The 17,856-nt window shown below is 50.5% G+C and overlaps 6 protein-coding genes across 6 annotated transcripts; 2 read left to right on the forward strand and 4 right to left on the reverse strand.

Annotated features, from left to right (window-relative positions):
- Nucleotides 1-1,847: 1,847 nt before the first annotated feature.
- CCMA1212_005735 (uncharacterized protein) lies at nt 1,848-2,325 on the forward strand (the record flags this gene model as incomplete). Its single annotated transcript, XM_073702982.1, has 2 exons — nt 1,848-1,971; nt 2,129-2,325. The coding sequence occupies 2 exons, from the start codon at nt 1,848-1,850 to the stop codon at nt 2,323-2,325; spliced, it is 321 nt and encodes a 106-aa protein (XP_073558403.1).
- A 701-nt stretch (nt 2,326-3,026) lies between these two features.
- CCMA1212_005736 (Phosphoglycerate kinase) lies at nt 3,027-4,589 on the reverse strand (the record flags this gene model as incomplete). Its single annotated transcript, XM_073702983.1, has 2 exons — nt 3,027-4,286; nt 4,524-4,589. The coding sequence occupies 2 exons, from the start codon at nt 4,587-4,589 to the stop codon at nt 3,027-3,029; spliced, it is 1,326 nt and encodes a 441-aa protein (XP_073558406.1).
- A 1,001-nt stretch (nt 4,590-5,590) lies between these two features.
- On the reverse strand, nt 5,591-6,763 carry CCMA1212_005737 (Protein sym1; the record flags this gene model as incomplete). The annotated part of the gene is made up of 4 exons (XM_073702984.1): nt 6,595-6,763; nt 6,330-6,420; nt 5,712-6,256; nt 5,591-5,656 (listed from the first exon to the last, which is right to left on the reverse strand). The coding sequence occupies exons 1-4, from the start codon at nt 6,661-6,663 to the stop codon at nt 5,591-5,593; spliced, it is 771 nt and encodes a 256-aa protein (XP_073558405.1). The 5' UTR covers nt 6,664-6,763.
- A 1,025-nt stretch (nt 6,764-7,788) lies between these two features.
- CCMA1212_005738 (uncharacterized protein) lies at nt 7,789-11,483 on the reverse strand (the record flags this gene model as incomplete). Its single annotated transcript, XM_073702985.1, has 7 exons — nt 11,009-11,483; nt 9,418-10,946; nt 9,173-9,349; nt 9,013-9,072; nt 8,809-8,951; nt 8,660-8,754; nt 7,789-8,557 (listed from the first exon to the last, which is right to left on the reverse strand). The coding sequence occupies exons 1-7, from the start codon at nt 11,476-11,478 to the stop codon at nt 7,789-7,791; spliced, it is 3,243 nt and encodes a 1,080-aa protein (XP_073558408.1). The 5' UTR covers nt 11,479-11,483.
- Nucleotides 11,484-12,278: 795 nt separating this feature from the next.
- On the forward strand, nt 12,279-14,411 carry CCMA1212_005739 (uncharacterized protein; the record flags this gene model as incomplete). The annotated part of the gene is made up of 5 exons (XM_073702986.1): nt 12,279-12,460; nt 12,517-12,886; nt 12,961-13,159; nt 13,218-13,445; nt 13,498-14,411. The coding sequence occupies 5 exons, from the start codon at nt 12,279-12,281 to the stop codon at nt 14,409-14,411; spliced, it is 1,893 nt and encodes a 630-aa protein (XP_073558407.1).
- Nucleotides 14,412-14,565: 154 nt separating this feature from the next.
- Nucleotides 14,566-15,395, reverse strand: CCMA1212_005740 (uncharacterized protein; the record flags this gene model as incomplete). Its single annotated transcript, XM_073702987.1, has 3 exons — nt 14,566-14,810; nt 14,899-15,244; nt 15,294-15,395. 3 exons carry the CDS (start codon nt 15,393-15,395, stop codon nt 14,566-14,568), a joined length of 693 nt encoding a protein of 230 aa, XP_073558167.1.
- Nucleotides 15,396-17,856: the final 2,461 nt, after the last annotated feature.

Here is a 17,856-nt window from a genome sequence, read left to right on the forward strand (position 1 = left end):
TCTTTCTTTCTTTCTTTCTTTCTTCCTCCTTTTCTCTTGTTTCCTTTGTCCTAGTCTGGTGATGCTGACGGTGACGTTAGACGATGATGTTGACGGTCAAAGAAGAGGGCGAGCCGTATGAATATGAAGGAGATCAAGCCCGGCTGACTGATGCAAGACTGCTGACTTCCACAAGCAAGGATTCCGTCGCCCAAATCCTTCCCGTCCTGCTTGCTCTACCCGGGGTACCTTTCCAAGGAGTGGGCTGTGGCTCAGCTAAATACTCCGGTGACGAGGCCTCGAGAGAAGAAGCGGGTGACAGGTGATAGGGCACAGTTGCGTCGACTAACAACTCTGCATAAAGGAACGAAAATGAAAAAACAAAAGCGACGCCAAAAACGTTTAGAGAGAGAGAGAAAAACGACGCTTATGCCATGCAAGCACCCCTCAAAGCCGCTCGATTTGCTGGCAGATGCTGTGCCATAGAGCGATGCCCAACAAGCCGTAAGCGGGATCGGCCAATGCCAGAGCAGGTTGGCTTATGCTCAAAGAGACGATCGACTCCCTTCAATGTCCTCTTCGAGATGGTCAGGAAGAGAGAGGGCCGAAGTGAAGCCAGTTGGTTCGTTGTGAACGAGGTGTAAAAGAGAGAAAAAAGAAGCGAATCGAAATCTAGGTTTTGCCCGTGGGGTCTCCAAAAAGCCAACCACTACCTTACATACAGTAAAGCCAAGGTCAATATTAGAGGTACCTACCTATTATATGGAGGGCCCGCTGCCAGTCTTACAAGCAGCCTTACAATGCCTAGGTCTGTATTTATCGCCTCTTTTATCAGTCGCCTTCGTATCCCGGACTTGTTCTTGGAATCTCTCTCTTAGGACATGGCAGTCCACCGCTTCCGCTCGGTAATAAAAACGCTCAGGCCGAAATACGCTCGCCGTCATCTTTGTCTGCGGCATTTCGGAGCCGGCGTCCGCTAGCCGGTTAAGTCCCAGAAGATGGCTGAGGCGATACCAGACAAAGACTGTTCTGCAGAGCCGCGAGGCTTACTCAAGATACGGGATCCGGAGTTGGTCAACTCACCGTGACTCGACACAATCTCACCTAGCTGTAGACGAAATCATTTACAGCAGCAGTAATCACCATCAACCGCCGTCGCTTAGCAGACGAGCACAGTTGATGCTTCACGAGAAAAAGGAGCATTTGCCGCCTCATCCGTCATAGATTGATCCATCATTGAACTCAATGCTAGCACAAGCCCAAATCGCCACCACTTTCAGAGGCGCACGTCCACCTGTCTGCTCAATCAGACCCCTAGAGCCCCCCACGACGGCGCTGCAAAGTCCGCCAGGCCTCAAACTGTGCAGTTTCCCCAAACCGGCAAAACCGGTAAGCGCTCAGGCACCTCCGGCACTAAAGGCCCGAGGTTTACAGGGCTGTTTTTTTACTCCCTCCAGATGGCTGCCAGGCCATCCACCGCACCCCGGACCTGCGTTCTTCCGTACCGGCGCTCAAGCTCAAGCTCACCCGCCCTTTCAGCCGTTCCGACTGGACGAGGCTCCAATTATGTGAGCTGGAGGTGCTTCTCCTAGACAACAGCAGCCATTCGTCATCCTCCTCCAACAAACAGGCCGAACTCCAAACCACCAGCTAGCCGCCGAATCCTTGCAACAACAAACACCACCCCCAAACACCGCGACGGCATCCTCCCTTCTACCATCGAACCACGCACCCACCATCATCACCGCCATTGTCATCTACAGCTTCTCTCCATCTCCAAGCCCGTGGTTTCCCATCTCAGGCACCCAACTCCCAAACCTCGAATCGACCCGCCTTCAACCCCCTTCCGAGCCAGCATCATCAGAACCATGGCATCAACCACAGAATCCAAGCCCACCGAACCCGAACAGCTCAACGCCAACGAGCAAAAGCCCGAGCAGAAGCACCTGGCCCTGGGCGAAGACGACGAATTCGAAGACTTTCCCATCGACGGTACTTGGCCATTCCATCCTTTCTCTACCACCATCTTCCTCTCCCCTCAAGAACACCACCACCACCACCCATACCCCTAACCTTCTCACTCCTCAATCCAAATCTCCTCCAAGCACGAACGAATTTTTAACAAAAGTTGTGTTTGCAAACAAAACAGACTGGCCCGCCGACCAAACCGAAGCCGCCCAGCGCAACGGCGAGACCAAGCACCTGTGGGAAGAGAGCTGGGACGACGACGACACGAGCGACGACTTTTCGAATCAGCTCAAGTGGGTGGTTGGCTCTCTCCTTGTTTCTACCCTTCTCCTCACCGCGCTGTCGCTCGACTTTCGCCCCCGTCGCCGCTTTCGCTGAAACAACAACACTCTTGACTCTTCTTCCCACCCTTTTTCCCAAACACTTGTCGCTGTTTGTTCATTTGCCCGTTATTTGCTGTGTCATCACGCCTGCTATTGCTGCGTTTACAACACATGTTCCCTTTCCTTGGTGTTTTTTTAAATACGTGTCATATTACCTACCTACTTAATGTCTGGTTGCGATGGATTATACTGCCTATACGTACATGTCCTTAGAACGTTTGCTTATTTCACACCTGTTTGTTTGTTTGGTTGTTTGTTGCTTGTTGTCATTTCATTCCTTAAGAGTACACGATCCTGACGTGTTTTCTTCTACAGGGAAGAGCTGAAAAAGGTTGAGGCGGCCAAGCGGAGGTAATTCGAGGACGGGAGGGAGACGCTACGAGGACATGAACCAGGCGAACCAAATCGCGTCGTGGGCGTATCAGGAATGATGAGCATATAGACTGGGTCATTCGATCCAAAGAAACAAGAGAAATCACTGTCCATTACACCTTGCATACTTTGAACGAGCCATGATATACGACATGTAGGTGGAGGTCAATATGCCATTAACGTTGTTTATTCGGTGATTCACACTAGGTATTTTATAATGTGTTTTATTCATCAGAGACGGGATGCTCCGAGTCGGCCTTTTTTTTTTCACCATCCCTCCCGTCATCATTTTCGCTCCTGTTTCAACTCGTGACAAGTGCCAATTTACTTACTAGACAGAGCAACAACACCAGGCAGCTCCTTGCCCTCCAGCAGCTCCAAGCTGGCACCACCGCCGGTGGAGACGTGGCTCAGCTTGTCCTCGACGCCGTACTTGGCGGCAACGGTGGCAGTGTCACCACCGCCAATGATGACAATCTTGCCGTTCTTGCAGCCCTCGACGACGGCATCGAGCGTGGCCTTGGTGCCGTTGGCGAACTTGTCAAACTCAAAGACGCCGGCGGGGCCGTTCCAGAGGATGGTCTTGGCCTCGGCAATGGCCTCCTTGTAGAGCTCAATCGACTTTTCGCCGCAGTCGAGGCCCATCCAGCCGTCGGGGATGCCGGACTCGTCGGTGGCGGTGCCGGTGTTGGCATCCTTGTCGAACTTGTCGGCGGTGATGTAGTCGACGGGCAGGACCAGCTTGACGTTCTTGGCCTTGGCCTTCTCGACCAGCTGGGGCACCGTCTTGGCGCCGGCCTCGTCGAAGAGGGAGGTGCCGATGGGGATGTTGTTGAGGACCTTCTTGAAGGTGAAGGCCATGCCGCCGCAGACAATGAGGGTGTCGACCTTGTCGAGCAGGTTGTCGATGAGCTGGATCTTGTCAGAGACCTTGGCGCCGCCCAGGATGGCGAGGAAGGGGCGCTGAGGAGACTCGAGGGCCTTGGCGAAGTAGTCGAGCTCCTTCTTCATGAGGAAACCAGCGGCCTTCTGGGGCAGGTCAACGCCAACCATGGAAGAGTGAGCACGGTGGGCAGTGCCGAAGGCATCGTCTATTTTCCAAATGATCAGTCGTCTGCCATGGAGTAGAAGCAGTGAGGCAAAAGGGACAGATTTGTACTTACTGACGTAGACATCGCCCAGAGCGGTCAGGCCCTTGCGGAACTCCTCCACCTTGGCCTTGTCGGCCTTGATCTTGTTGCCGTCCTTGTCCTTGGCGCTGCCCTCCTCCTCGATGTGGAAGCGGAGGTTCTCCAGCAGGATGACGGCGCCGTTGTCGGCACCGTTGACAATAGACTCGACCTCGGGGCCGACGCAGTCGGGGGCAAAGGTGACGGACTTGCCCAGCAGGCGCTCGAGCTCGGGGACGACGGGCTTGAGGGAGTACTTGGGGTTGACGGCGCCGTTGGGGCGGCCGAGGTGGGACATGAGGATGACGGCCTTGGCGCCATTGTCGAGGGCGTGCTTGATGGTCGGGATGGCGCCGACGATGCGCTGGTTGTTGGTGATCTTCTTGTTCTCGTCGAGGGGGACGTTGAAGTCGACCTAGAGCATCGTGGCTGTTAGTAAGGTATGTGGCAGATTGGAGCTGTTATACATCGTCTGCAGTAATCCAGCATTGTTCAATGGCCTTCTCCCAGCTGAGCCTGGGCCTCGCTCCAAGAGCTCCAAGCTCTGCCATCCCCCCATCTCTCCCTCTCTACTCATTCCTCTTCTTTTCTCGGCGCAAGCAGCGAAACCCCTCCATGCAGCTGCACCGGCGGGGCAAAATCCGGAACTCACCCGAATCAGGACCCTCTTGCCCTTGAGGTCGACATCAGTGATGGACAGCTTGTTGGAGAGAGACATTTTGGCAGGAAATTGGCGTGGATAGCGAGAAAAAAGTCGCGCTGTTAGGGAAAACGTGGTGAAGGAATATGGAGGAGACAGGAGAGGACCAAGCTGAGACGGATGCTATGAGGATAAGAAAAAGCACGCACAATCAAGGTGTACGATAGGCAAGCTTTGGAGGGGCGAGGTGGGGTCGTGAGCAATAGATTACAGCAATCGATTGCAGTGCTCGATACAGAGGGGTCAATCGCTGGCAGCTGTGGTGGGGAAGCCCTCTGTAATACAGCAACATCTCAGCAGCCGTTGATCGAACCTACTCTTCATTCCGTCCATCCAAGTGTTCCAGCTCGACCACGCCAGAGTGACGTGAGCTTCATTCGACGGCGCAAATCACGCGCAGTGTCTGGTGTTGCCATCAAGTCACTTGCATCTGTCGGCTCTACTGGATGTCCTGCAGTCTGCATGGACATCAGGCCATAATATCACTTCATCGAGGTCAGTCATGTTTACATACTACCAGTTCATAGGTAGACTCGGTTACGTCAGACACATAGAGGGGACTGGGTTACATCTGCTACAGTTTGCAAGCAGAGTAAAGACGTCGGACCTGCTTAATGAACGACTCTCTCTGTATTAGTCTCTCGCATGCCTAGTTGTGTGCATCTGTTATACACGGTTTGAGCAATCCACTCCCAAGCCATCTATGTCCAACATCGACAGCAAACGCGGCAGCGCATAAACGAGGGACGTGGTTAAGACTCCAAACGCCGATGATCTGAGCGCAAATCCGCGCAGCAGAGATCCCATCCTGAATATGACATGCGACCTTGATCTTGAAACCTCTTTTTCTTCGCCCCTCGCCGTTCAGTACATACAGCCAAACCCAGCCTAGGGTTCTAGCTGTCGGATCCCCAGTCTCTGAATCGTCACGCATCTCCCACTTCCCAGCATTATGATCCTTGGCACTAGTTGTCCGCGAATGGTGAATTGAGGTAGCCAGTACGTTGTTTGTCGTACGTTTAATCAGATGCGTTGGTAAGGGAGAGGTAGGCGGTCCAGGCAATACCGACAGTCGAGACGAATGGCTAACATCCAGTATTAGTAGTTTGAACGATCAGGCGTGCACAAGCAGACACCCACCAGTTGAAACTGCACCGGCATCAAGCGAAAGTTGATGACCTGCACCGCCGGCCACACGACGTAGTTGGCCTTGAGCGTGGGGATGTACATGTCTCGCAGCTTGTGAGCGACCGCGCGGCGGCCACCTCCCTCGGCAATGGTCATGGCCGTGAAGAAGACGCCCAGACCGAACGGCGCAAAGATGAGCTGATCGCAGGCGACTCGCTTCATGGCAGGCACAAATGCGCTTCCTTTGGAGATGGGAAACATCCTCTCGAGGAGCTTGAACCATCTAAACTGCAGAGGAGCCATGCAAAAACCGTACGCCATGAACCGCGTGAGTCGCTCAAAGTCGAACGGCGGGGGCAGGTTCTTGGAGTCGGGGATGAGGTCGTGGTCGAGAAACGGATTCTTTTCGTCCAGCTCGTGGATTTCAATGGCGAAGCTGTCGTCCTTGGTGACTCCGCCGGGCTTCCTGACGGCTCGCTCGCGCACGGCGGTGATGGTTTGCGCCACGGTATCGGCGATGCCACCGAGGATGGCGTTGGTGACCATCATGGTCATGACTAGGAAACGAGACTGGTCAGTTGGTGGTCGACTCGACAAAGGTGGTTGTTGGATCGTATCGTGGGCACGTACGAGGTCGTTCATTGTAGTGCGCATTGAATCGCGCCGTCAGCCGGGAAATGAGCGCCATTTCGATGAGGAGGACGATTGTGTGGAGGAGAGGCTGTTGCAAAGGGGACGAGTCAGTCAACGATTGAGCCACCAGATTTCAGATGATGGACGAAGAAGAAGCAACTGCGAGACACGAGACTGTGCAGGTGAATCGAGCGGGTAGCCACAGGAACGGGTGGAGGTAGGTAAGGTATAGGATTGAAACCACGATCCGGCGCGCACATACCAAACGGCCATAGATGTACTTGCTGTTGACGGCACGCACAAACCGTCGTCGGTTGAGTTCCCAGGTCATGATGCCAGAGAGAGGAGAGAGAGATGGAAAACAGGGAGTCTTGGGAGACGATCAGGTTTTTGATGAGCAGGCAGTGATCGCGTAGCCAGAGCGAGTCTCACTCGCTGCCAAGTGGATCTGGAGTTGACGCGATGACGACACCGGCTCGGCTCGCACCAACAGAAAAAAAATGCCCCGAGCGGCTGCTACAGGCTGCTGCAACCTGCTGGCGGGCCTGTACGGAGCAAATAGCGGGTTTGATACAGGGGGTGCGATTCAGTGAAGACGGCACTGTAGCTGTGAGGATGGGGTTCAAATAGCGGCGGGCTGCGAGTCCGGGGAAACGGGCCAGTTTGGAGCGTAGGTCAGGGATAGGAAAAAATAGGAGCGAGGTGAAGGGTAGAAGAGGGTTGAAGAAGAAGGGAGAAGAGAGGATGGATGGCGAGGCAGCCAAAGACGGGCTTCCCTGCTGCTTGTCTCGTGCCTCTTCCCCACGTCCACGTCCGTCATGGGCTTGCTGTCGTAATCCGTTCTCGACATGTACTCTGTACGAGCCGCAAGGTGCCGCGCACCGCCTCGAAGCTCGTACCAACAACTCCTTGGCCGGTGCTGGCACTAACAGACGTCCGTCCGTCCCCCTCCTCTGAAAGGCAAGCCTCTTTCTCCTCCTCCTTGAGTCAAAGCAAACATTGCACAGATAGTCTGTGTTGGAAGATTAGAATCATGAATTTATTTGATACAGTAGATGCCTGTGCTCCATTCACCGCATTGATCCTCTGAGAACAGTGGGGAAAAAAAAAAAGGCCGCGCGCCTGTAACGCAGATCCGCAGATCGACACGCTGATGATACGAGCCTACTGCATGTATCCTATAGAAACACCTGCGGCCGGTCTGCATCCTCCTCAACCTCATTCATTCCTTGCACAAGCCTCGCTTTCTATCTCTGCCCCAATGACTGGCATTTGGATGTACATAACATAGAGCCTTCTTGTTCATCTCATTTCCATATTAGAGTAACAAAGACAGTGACTGTGTCTGCATCGGAACAAAAAAGCGAAAGAATATAAAGAGGAGCTCGTCGTTCAAGTCTGCAAAAATCATTCACTTACCTTTGATACTTACCCTACTCCAGTACATGACATACATCTATCGACTTGACTTCTTTGATCGTCCCTTGGTCCTCGAATCTGCGCCCCTCCCAATCGATCGTTTCTTCTCAGTGCCTCTCTTGTCCCTGGGATAATTCCCCTTATCGTCATCATCATCCGAGCTCTTCGTTTCATCTCCGTCTTCGCGTTTGCTACCCCCATTCTCCTCGCTTGAATCATTTCCATCGCTCCTCTCTTCATCCTCGTCTTCGTCCTCCTGGCTATCACTCGAGTCTGAGGTGATGTCATCTGACTCTACAGCTGTCCGCCTTCTCGCTCCCTTGTTCCGGTCATGACGAGTGCTACTGCGCTCTCGACTATATCTTTTCTCTTTCCAAGTATCTTTTCGGTTCGTTTTATGCTTCGCCCACGCAGAGTGTGAACCTCCAAGCACCTCGGTCAAGTAGTCGTCAAATTTTGTTGATGCGCCCTCCACCATACGAAAGTGCTTCTTCCGCAGAGTCGGTTGGGGAGACTTTCTTCGTTCCTCCTTGCCGGTAGTAACTTTCGCCTCGTTCTCGGCTAGTGCAACGGCGATGTGAAACGCATTGCGAATCTGTCTGCCGTTCCACCGGGCGTGTCGCCTATTTTGTTCATAGTGAGTTTGTGCAAAATTCCTGATCTCATCCTCCTTGACCCTCAGTAAATCTCCTCTTTGAACCTTGATGCGCTCCAAATTAGTTTCGAAGACGTCAATTGTCGATTTCTTTGTCAATGGAGGATAATATAGGCTAACGTGGACGCGAGATCGAAAAGCCTCATCCATCCTTCCTACACGATTTGTTGTGAGGAACAGGATGCCTTGATAGTATTCTAAAATCCGGAGGAAAACTGCATGCAGCGTTAGCGAAGATGCGTATTTGATTTACCCTTCGATGGGTAAAATCTTCTTAGGATCGTCATTACCTGATACGAGACTATTGTGCTTTACGTCGATGCCTCTCTCACTCAGGAAAACATCCGCCTGCGGATTGTTTCAGCAACAGTACATTGAGAATGCGAAGGCATTCATACTCACCTCATCAAGAAGGAGAACGCATTTCCATTTCTGCGCTTGGATGAAGATACGCTTCAGGCGACTCTCAACCTCCACTGCCGTTGTGCCAAGGTCTCCGCAGGTGATTGGATAGAGAGGGCGCTTGCATAATTCAGCGACGCATTCTGTTCAAAATTTGGTTAGCTAGATGGCGTCCCCCACAAAGACTCCTCGAGATAAACGTACCTGCGGTCGATGTCTTCCCAGTTCCTGGCGCTCCGTGGAGGAGGATGATCAAGCCCTTGCCTGCATGATTGAGGGGGTAGTTCAGTTTAATGGCCTATTACAAAGAGAGTGGTGAAGACCCAAAAAAAAAAAAACTTGGGGGACGGTATATCTCGCTCACCTTTGCCGCGAATGAGGTCTGCTTGCATCTCATCGTCTGGACGTGATGAGTTATCACGAAAATGTGCTTGAACAATAGAGTACACCATCTCTTTGTGACCCTCCGGGAGCACAAGAGACGTCCACGCATTCGGCCTTGGATCAGGCATATCCTTCACGTTGTTGATATCGATTACGGCTTAATGTTTGGTTAGTCGTGGCTAATTATCATGACAAGGGGGACGTCTATAAGAGAAGATTACTCACCCCATTTTCGGTCCTTGAGAACAAAGGCGAAAAGCCTGTGTGGAAATAAGTGCAGATCCGCTGGAGGTAGGCGATTAGGCTTGTCATTCAAGTACCGAGGATCTGTAGTAAGCCACGTCTTATCCATAAGAAACTCTTCCATGCGCCGGTGGTCGATGATCGAATCATCAAAGACGACTTCGTTGTCGCAGCAATGTGCGCTCCGACAGCCAGCATCCGATATCATGATAACTTCGGCCCGATTGCTGCTTGTTGGCTTGATACCAAATTCAATGGAATAATCCCATCCGTTGTCCTTGTCTTTGTCCTGGGGATCCCATAGGGCCGCCTGAAAATCAACAACAACCTCGCTGTCGATCTCCTCCGCCTCATGTAGATTCATGCCACGGTACTGAACATGACCGCCCTGGCATATTCTGCGAAATGTGTCTCCGTTGGAATTGAGCTTCCTTTGTATCCTTTCCTGTTTCTTGGCAAATTCCAGGGGATAGATGGGGAGGGTTGTGATATCTCGAAAGTCATCGAATTTCTGAATTCTGAATGAGTGTGTGACAGGACCGAATTTTTTACCGTCAAAGTCTATCTGGTAACAAGTCACTACCAAGTCGCTCTCTTTGGCAGGCACCCGGTACGGCTTGGTGTAATCAGCAATCTCCCCGTACTCCTCATCTTCGGGAGGTGAGAGATAAGGTCGCCCACCGGTAACGTGAAAGATTCTGTACGCATTCATCGGCTCTTGGGAAGTTATCACTTCACGTCCCGGATAGAATATGTGCCAAAGGTCTGAGAAGCCGGTCTTGGTCCTCGTAACGTCCCTGAATTGTGTCAGAGACTTCAAGTCGTGATCCATGAATTCGACCAGGCAGCCCAGTTCTTTATAAGCCTGTTCAGTGCCGTATTGATCCAAAAAATCCCGGTTTTCCCCATCATCCTTTGGAAAGAGTTTTCCTTCATGGCAATCGACACTGCTGAACTTGCGTTCAAGCTGCCCATGAATTTGCCTGATGCGATCTTCATAGTGCACAAGTAACTTGAAGGGCCTCAGAAAAACAACTGGACAACCAGATGAATCAAAATCCACATCGAGGGCTTTTTCAAGCAGCTGCCGCAGAGGTTCTCCGTTGATGCGGATACGGTGGGGTATAGGGGGAGAGATTTGACTGGGAATCTCATGCGGCTTTGTACCCAGCATCTTCGTATCCGTTTGGCCGGCTAACTCGGGCATATCTTGGATATCAGCAAACAATTGGAGGGCTGTATATCGACGTCTATCGGTGCTACAGAGTGGATTCTTTCGAATGTGGGCATTTCTCCATACATCGTGGGGGATGACGGGATCGCCGACCAAGACGTCTATGGCATGCTCCTCGTTGACGTTTCTCTTTTCGTCATGCTTCCTCTTGAACTCCGGCCACTTGATTCTCCTTAACGAAGTGATGACTTTGGGAACAGAGACTTCCGTGTCTTGCTCCTGTTCTTCATTCTCTTCGGATTGGTCTAATCCCTTCCGGTTTTCGAGAACTGAGATTCTGAAAGAGAAAATCCATTAATTGGGATGAAATATCACGACAAGCAATAATTAGGTTCTTACCGATGCTCCATTAGCCGAAGATATGCATGAAAGACGAATGATAGGTTCTTGACGTTTTTTATTCTCCGATGTAGAGGAATCTCGGCTTCTTCTGCTAACAAACGTTCGTAGAGACGGTGTGGGAATGCTCCTCTGAGGGTATTCTCGTAGAGTTTCTCCGAGGCATTTGTCAATAAATCAAGCAGAGAATTTTCAGTCTCTTTCGATCTACTGTCGATATCCGCCTGGGACTCTGCAGGTTTCTCACTGGCCGCAGGAGTTGATCCGTCCAATGGCATCATGGTCGGGGTCAACGAATCAATGATCGCATCGACTCCGTTGACTCTGTTTGATTGATCGTCCGAAGAGCCGTTGCCAGAATCCAAAGGAACGGTAGCACTTTGCGAAATGCGAGCCACATTCTTGAGAAGCTCAGACGAATCCAAACTTTCCGTGGTGGCATTGGCAATTTTCGCCGCAGCAGTTGCCATTGTTGCTATTGTATAATAAGTGCCTGGCGTCAGAGAAAGAGATCGAGATAAAGAGCAGCTAATGTTTGTCTGGACGATGTTGTAGTAGCAAGCACCTTTTTTTGTGAAGGGATTGGTGGACTTCAATTTATATTACCTATGGTACTTGTCCACGGAACTTCCATCATCCGAGGACAGGCTCTCTATTCTCCCAAGCCATACACAGGCAAGTACATCCAAGCCAATGGACAGCTCGGTACGCATTCGGTACCATTGAATCACTCGACAAGGCGTCTGGTTGCCTTGCTTGAGACACTTGCTGTTGGGCGCCATTTCTGCAAACCCCGCCGCGGCTGAGTTCTCTTGTCTTGCTTGCCGCCAATCGCAAATGAAGTTCGGTGTCTTATGAAGTAGTTAATATTGCCTCACATCACCGAATATTGACATTGCCCAATCGACGTCTTCCGATCGCGAATCCCGCAATCCAGGCATGTTTTATCGAATTCTTGCATACACAACGTGTCATTTCCTCCCCCAGTCAATTGTCTCCGCTTTGTCACCGAAAAGTTGCCTTCGTGGGCTTGGGGGCTGGAGAGGCGTTGCAGTCGAGTGTGTATGCTGTAAGCCATAGCTTTTCGCAATATACATGTTTCAATCTCCCTTGAAGTGAATGAATGGTGGATTCTTGTAACTGCTAAGATATCTTCTTTTACATTATATAGTTTTGTCCTCTGGTCCTATTGACATCTATCGTTGAGTCGCCTTCTGAGGTAGCCTTATTGTAAACATTGTTGAAGGCCAAAAGCCATACGTTGTCGGAAATGAGCAGCCAGTCACTTTTGCCAGCTGGCTATGGAATGCCTATGAAGCTGGGATCGATCGACACAGACTCTGAGCTATGGCAGAGATTTTTTTCAGACGTATTACTTCGATTCAAGGATGACTCTGCTGCAGTCGATGTAGCAGCTAGTCAAGCTGATGCTAGCCCAGAAGATACAGTCGAGTAAGTTTCAAAGCAATGCAACATCTACCGACTTTATGCAATCTAATCCTGGAAAGATCAAGCAATATAGAAGCAAAGAAGAGGAAGGACGAATTTGTCAACATTCTGGTGGAATGGGATAAGGAGCATGATCGTATCACGGAGGCATCTAAGAGCCACAAGCCGCGTGGGAATTTCTTCAAAGGCAAGAGCGACTTGATTGCCCAAGTGCGCTCGGATATATCAGGTACACATAGCTGGGACGATGTCTTTGACGCTTTGCGCGAAGCTGAAGAGGCATATAAGAGCCCGACTGGTATAAAAGTCGTGCACAAATGGTTCAGGAAAGCGGCGGATAAGTCCGACCTAGTCGAGCCGTTTGTTGACTTTATTCCGAGTTTCGATTTCTCCTCCGTTGTCTGCGGGGGTATCAAGTTCATCCTCAGGGTATGTGAAAGCGTTGTGTCTTTATCTAACATACATCTCCTCATGCTGACATATCGAGTGATTCACCAAAAAAGGCTTGCACAGCTTCGAAGAAATTTCGAGAAGAAGCCTTCGAGCTCATCGACAAACTGCCTGAGAAAGTCGATGTTGCTGGCCAATACCTGGAGCTTTACCGGAATGACGCTCAGCTCCAGGCTGCTTCTTATGACTTGTTTTGCAACGTACTTTCGGCCATTCAGAGCATTATGTACTGGTTAATGAAGGACCATACCTGTAAGCGTCATGCCACCTTGACATGAGTGGTTTCATACCTACTAACATTTCATCAAAGTCGAATGGCTGAAGCCTCTTTTGCAGCAAAATGCCTATAATTCCAAGATTAAGGAGCAAATCAAAGAGCTGGAACAGTCATCTAGGCGTGTGGCGAGCTATGTCAAGTTGTGTAACGCTAAGAAGCTCTCCAAGGTATCTGACGGTGTCGGGCAAATCCGCCAAGACACGGCTTGGATTCGAAAATCCATGGAGGCACTCGTGCGTGATGTGTATCAGCAAGCTAGATGTGCGTCGTCCCCGTGGTGAATGGTCGAAACGAGACTAACAGTCAACAAAAGGGTTTCAGGAGATGCTACAGTACTGGAACAACCAGGCAATACGAAATCTACCAGAAGAGCCCGAAGAGACGATATCACAGAGCGAATTGTTGCTCCTATTGGATCCCAACGCTATCAAGGTCCAAAAGGCTCATCAGCATATTCTCAAGAAAATCCTACGCAAAGGGCTCGCCATGGATCCAGAAGCACAGAAGCGTGTCGAGTGGCTAATGGCTAATAAGAAGATTAGCCGTTGGTTTACTTCGACCGGGTCACAAACACTGCTTGTCAACGGCTCTGGCTCTGCGGATCGTGTCACGCCCCTGTCCTTTTTCTGTGCTATGCTGGTGCAGAGCTTAAGCTCAGTTGGCTGCATCATTCTTCTCAGTTATTTCTGCGGTCTGGAGATGCCTGAATTATACTCACATGGCTCCAAAGATCCAAGGACAAGCGGCTTGTTGAAGAGCCTCCTGATACAGCTTTTGGCGCCGGGGGGGACTTCCGATATCACTTGTTCTGACCATGACCTAATAGATGACTTGAAGACAACAAGTCCGAATTGGAATCTGCAGCAACAGAAAAAGCTTTTGCGCTTTCTAGTGGCTGCGCTTCCCGCAACAACACCCATCTTCATCTTCATTGATGGCACCGACTTTTATGAGATGGACGACCTATGCGGCGAGACCAAAAGGGTGGTCAAGGAAATTAACAACCTACTATCGCAGGAAAATGTGAAGGCAATGGTCAAGGTTTTAATCACCAGTCCCACTCGGTCACACGATCTCTTTAAATATTTCCACCAAAAAGAGATTGTCATCATGCCTGAAAATATGGACAATTCCTCGACGAGATTTGCTGGGTCTAGCTTACGAAAACAATTTGATACCAAGGCTGCTCGCTTGGATCGCTCGGAAAGCAGAAATTGGCACAGATGAGACGTGGTCTTAGTAATTTATAGATTCAATTTGCCTACCTAGGTACGGATGATCGAGGAGGAAGTAGATGTCCCTTAGCCGTACGTTTCAACTACATCACGAAATGATCATTTCAAGTCTTCTGTCCCCATGCAGCGTACCACGTTAAAGAGCACTATCCAACTTCTCCTCCTCTCAGCACATCCCTCCACAACAAATCCAGCTGCTGCAGAGTCATCGGCCTCTGCTCCTGAGGCATATTCTGCAGATACATTATACCAGCACGGTACATTCCCTTCACCTCCTCATATCCCATCTCCTCAAGCTCTTTCGAAGCCGCACCCTTTCCCAGTACGCTCACGCCTTGCTTTTCTCCTATATCCCGAAGCAAACCTTCTCCAGCTCTCCGCAGAATTTCGGCTGTTGCTCCGCCCAGCGTCAAATTCAACCCAAGACGAGCCGCGCCCAGTCCAATCAACTTTCAACAGCTTCACGTAGGGCTTGTCACCCTCTTTGATCTCGCCTAGCATCAGGCACGTGTCGACAATCTGAATCCAACCGCCCGGCTTGAGCAAAGCTATCAGCCGCCAGATTGTACCGACAGCCCGATCCACGTCACCTGCGATAGACAGCGCAGTCCGTTGGTGAACAAAGTCAAAGTACGTCTCCCACTTGTCAGGCCACGGCTTCAAAACGTCTTGCTTGGCGAGTGTAATGTTTTCCGGCAGCTCCAGCGGCGGAAAGTCCGCAATGTCCGTGCCAACCAGCTCCGCGGTCTCCGGATGATGCAGTTGCTTCCGTACCAGCGTCAGAAAGTGTCCGTCGGCGGTTGCATTATCAAGGATACGCAGATCCTTGCGAGACGTGTCCAGGGGGGGGTAGGACGATGCTGCCACCGAGGACGTCTACAGCAATAGACCCTTGCCTTTGGAGACGTCGAGCTTCGGCAGCATCGTCGACGTCTGGATATTGCGGGTCAGGGGGTGGATTCTTCGACTTCGACATGGCGAATGTAGCGAATTCGAGTCTTGACGCAGTTTTTGCATTATAAGCTTCTCTACGGAGATATGAGTTTGTTGGATACCATTTGCCCATTGCAGCTATTGTAGTTAGGCATATGAAGTGTATTGCCATCATGTTGCTGACACGTGCTAAGCTGACAGAAGTGTAAACATGACAGCCGACGATCTTTTGGGCTCTTCATTGTAGTTCTTTTGTCATCATGCCCATATCTGAATCAAGCCTTGAAAAATCTAGTTGCCATGTGCTGTATTGCAGCAGGGTTTATCGTTCCCAATAATACAACAGTGACCAGACAAACGTCCCGTGGTCTTGCATCAAATATGACTCCTTTCTTCCGAAGAATAGATGCATATCTCAAGTCTATTCAATACCGTCCTTCATGGCTCTGAAGAGTCGGCTTAATTGCTGTCCCTTCCTCATTCGCCTAACCAGGACTTCATAGCTATGACGCCTCAATATAATTACTTTCCCGTCACCATAACTAGATCATTAAGGATACACAAGACCACTACACAATGTTTATACGCCTTATAACGCCATATCATGCAGATTGTTCCTTGAAAAGAGATTTTATGAGCATCAATCAATAACATGGCGTAGACAAACACTCTGCAGATGAAGGGGACATTTCCACACGGAACGAGGTCATCGAGAGCAATGTTGTCGTTAGGAACCTCGTCAATGCTACCCCTATCATACGAGGGTCACTGCCATGCTTGCTTCTTCATTTTAACCTGTATGACATTTCTCAACCTCGAGAAGAGCCAGCTAAACTGCATAGTATCGCAGGTTGTAGAGGAAAAAGCTTGAATGGAAATATATGTACAGAAATCATTCCTCGTCTTCGCTATGAACGGCCTCGTCACATTTGCACATATTTACCAAGCCAGCAGCGTTCTCGCCACAGATTCTACACTTGCCATCATCGATCAAGGGAGGCATCTTGGCTGGCTCACTCGCAAGAAGTAGCCGCTGATGAGTGCGAAAGATAAAGAGGTTGGTTCTTAGCCCTGTATACCTATACCCAAGTCTGCCTGAGCAAAAGAGTGCTCAAGATGGGTACAGTAGTACTACGGTTGTGGGCAATTCAGGCATTCTTCTGTCAGATACGGAGCCGCTTCAGGAATGTCACGTTGTGACTTTAGGTCTTCTAACCGTTTGTGAAGATGGCATTCAATCACCAGAGAGTATGGTGTCCATTGACGGGGAACCAGCAGGATGAGATACATGCAGTCTCTCTACCTGCTCTATATAGTGTAGTAATAAGGGCATCCAGAGCCCAGCTGCTTTTCATCAACACAATCGCGTGTGGAGTAGAAGCCAGGAGTCAAGATCGTCGGATGCAGGGACCTGCAACCTTGACTCTTATAGTATGTGCACAGATCGAGCTCAGACATTGCCTTCTCAGCGTATATGGGTGAAACCACTCAATCTTCGCGCATCTCATCAAACCTAATGCGCCCAGCCTGTGTAACTCATCAAGGCTTTCTCCAAAGCCCATTGATATCCTTCCTCGATACAGGGTAAGTATCCGGTCTGCCATCGACATGAACCGCCAACCTGGTAAGCAAAAGGGCAAAGAACGAATCAAACTTTGCATGTCAGGGCACATTTGAAACGAGACACTCAGATTGGACGTAGGCATCCTGCATATGAAACTGACGGTGAAGGGTTCCGTCTCACTCAGACGATAAGGGCTGGCATGGTGGGTGGCATTGTCTGCAGGAGATGAGCAGCTTTACGTCAGTTCCATGCAGGGTGCCTTTACACATGCTGCATATCTACCCTACGTATGATCGTGGCTTCTCAGACCTCTCTCCAATTTGAGAAACAAGATTTCCTCAATGCTCCTTGATATGAATCCTGAAGAAATGCCAAGTTCAGATTCTGATGGTCACCTTGGCCTACTAATACCGAATCCTATAATCCATCTATATCCACCATTCAAGCTGTCCTGTCCTGTCATCTCACCTCGTCAGCCCAAGATACAACTCCGTCATCCAACACGCAGTCAAGCAAGCAGGGTCCAACATGCAAGTCCCAACCCCCTTCCAGCACCGCCTCTCGCGTCCAAGCTGTACCACTTCCTCTCCACCATACTGCATCACATTCACGGTGCTCGTCCACCAAACTCCCTTCAAGTCCCGGATGCTGAACCGTGGGAACATCCGACTTACATGCGAAGCCCACAGCAGCCAGAAATACCAGGTCGTAAAGCCCACAGGCTTGACTTGTACCGCGTGGCTGCATTCTATTCGTACTTGCCGAACCCCCTATCGCATCAACAACGCGTTACTTCGCATCCCGCACAACTCCGATGTAACCTTCGAGTCGGGCATGCGGTTGACGTGTCTTGCAGCCCACAACAAGAGACCACAAGAAGCGATCACCGGTTGCGTCTGCCTCTTCATACGGAAGTGCCTTGGTGCATTGCCAACATGAT

Source organism: Trichoderma ghanense (assembly GCF_004382785.1).
Source record: "Trichoderma ghanense strain CCMA-1212 chromosome Unknown scaffold_6, whole genome shotgun sequence".
Classification (NCBI taxonomy): domain Eukaryota; kingdom Fungi; phylum Ascomycota; class Sordariomycetes; order Hypocreales; family Hypocreaceae; genus Trichoderma; species Trichoderma ghanense.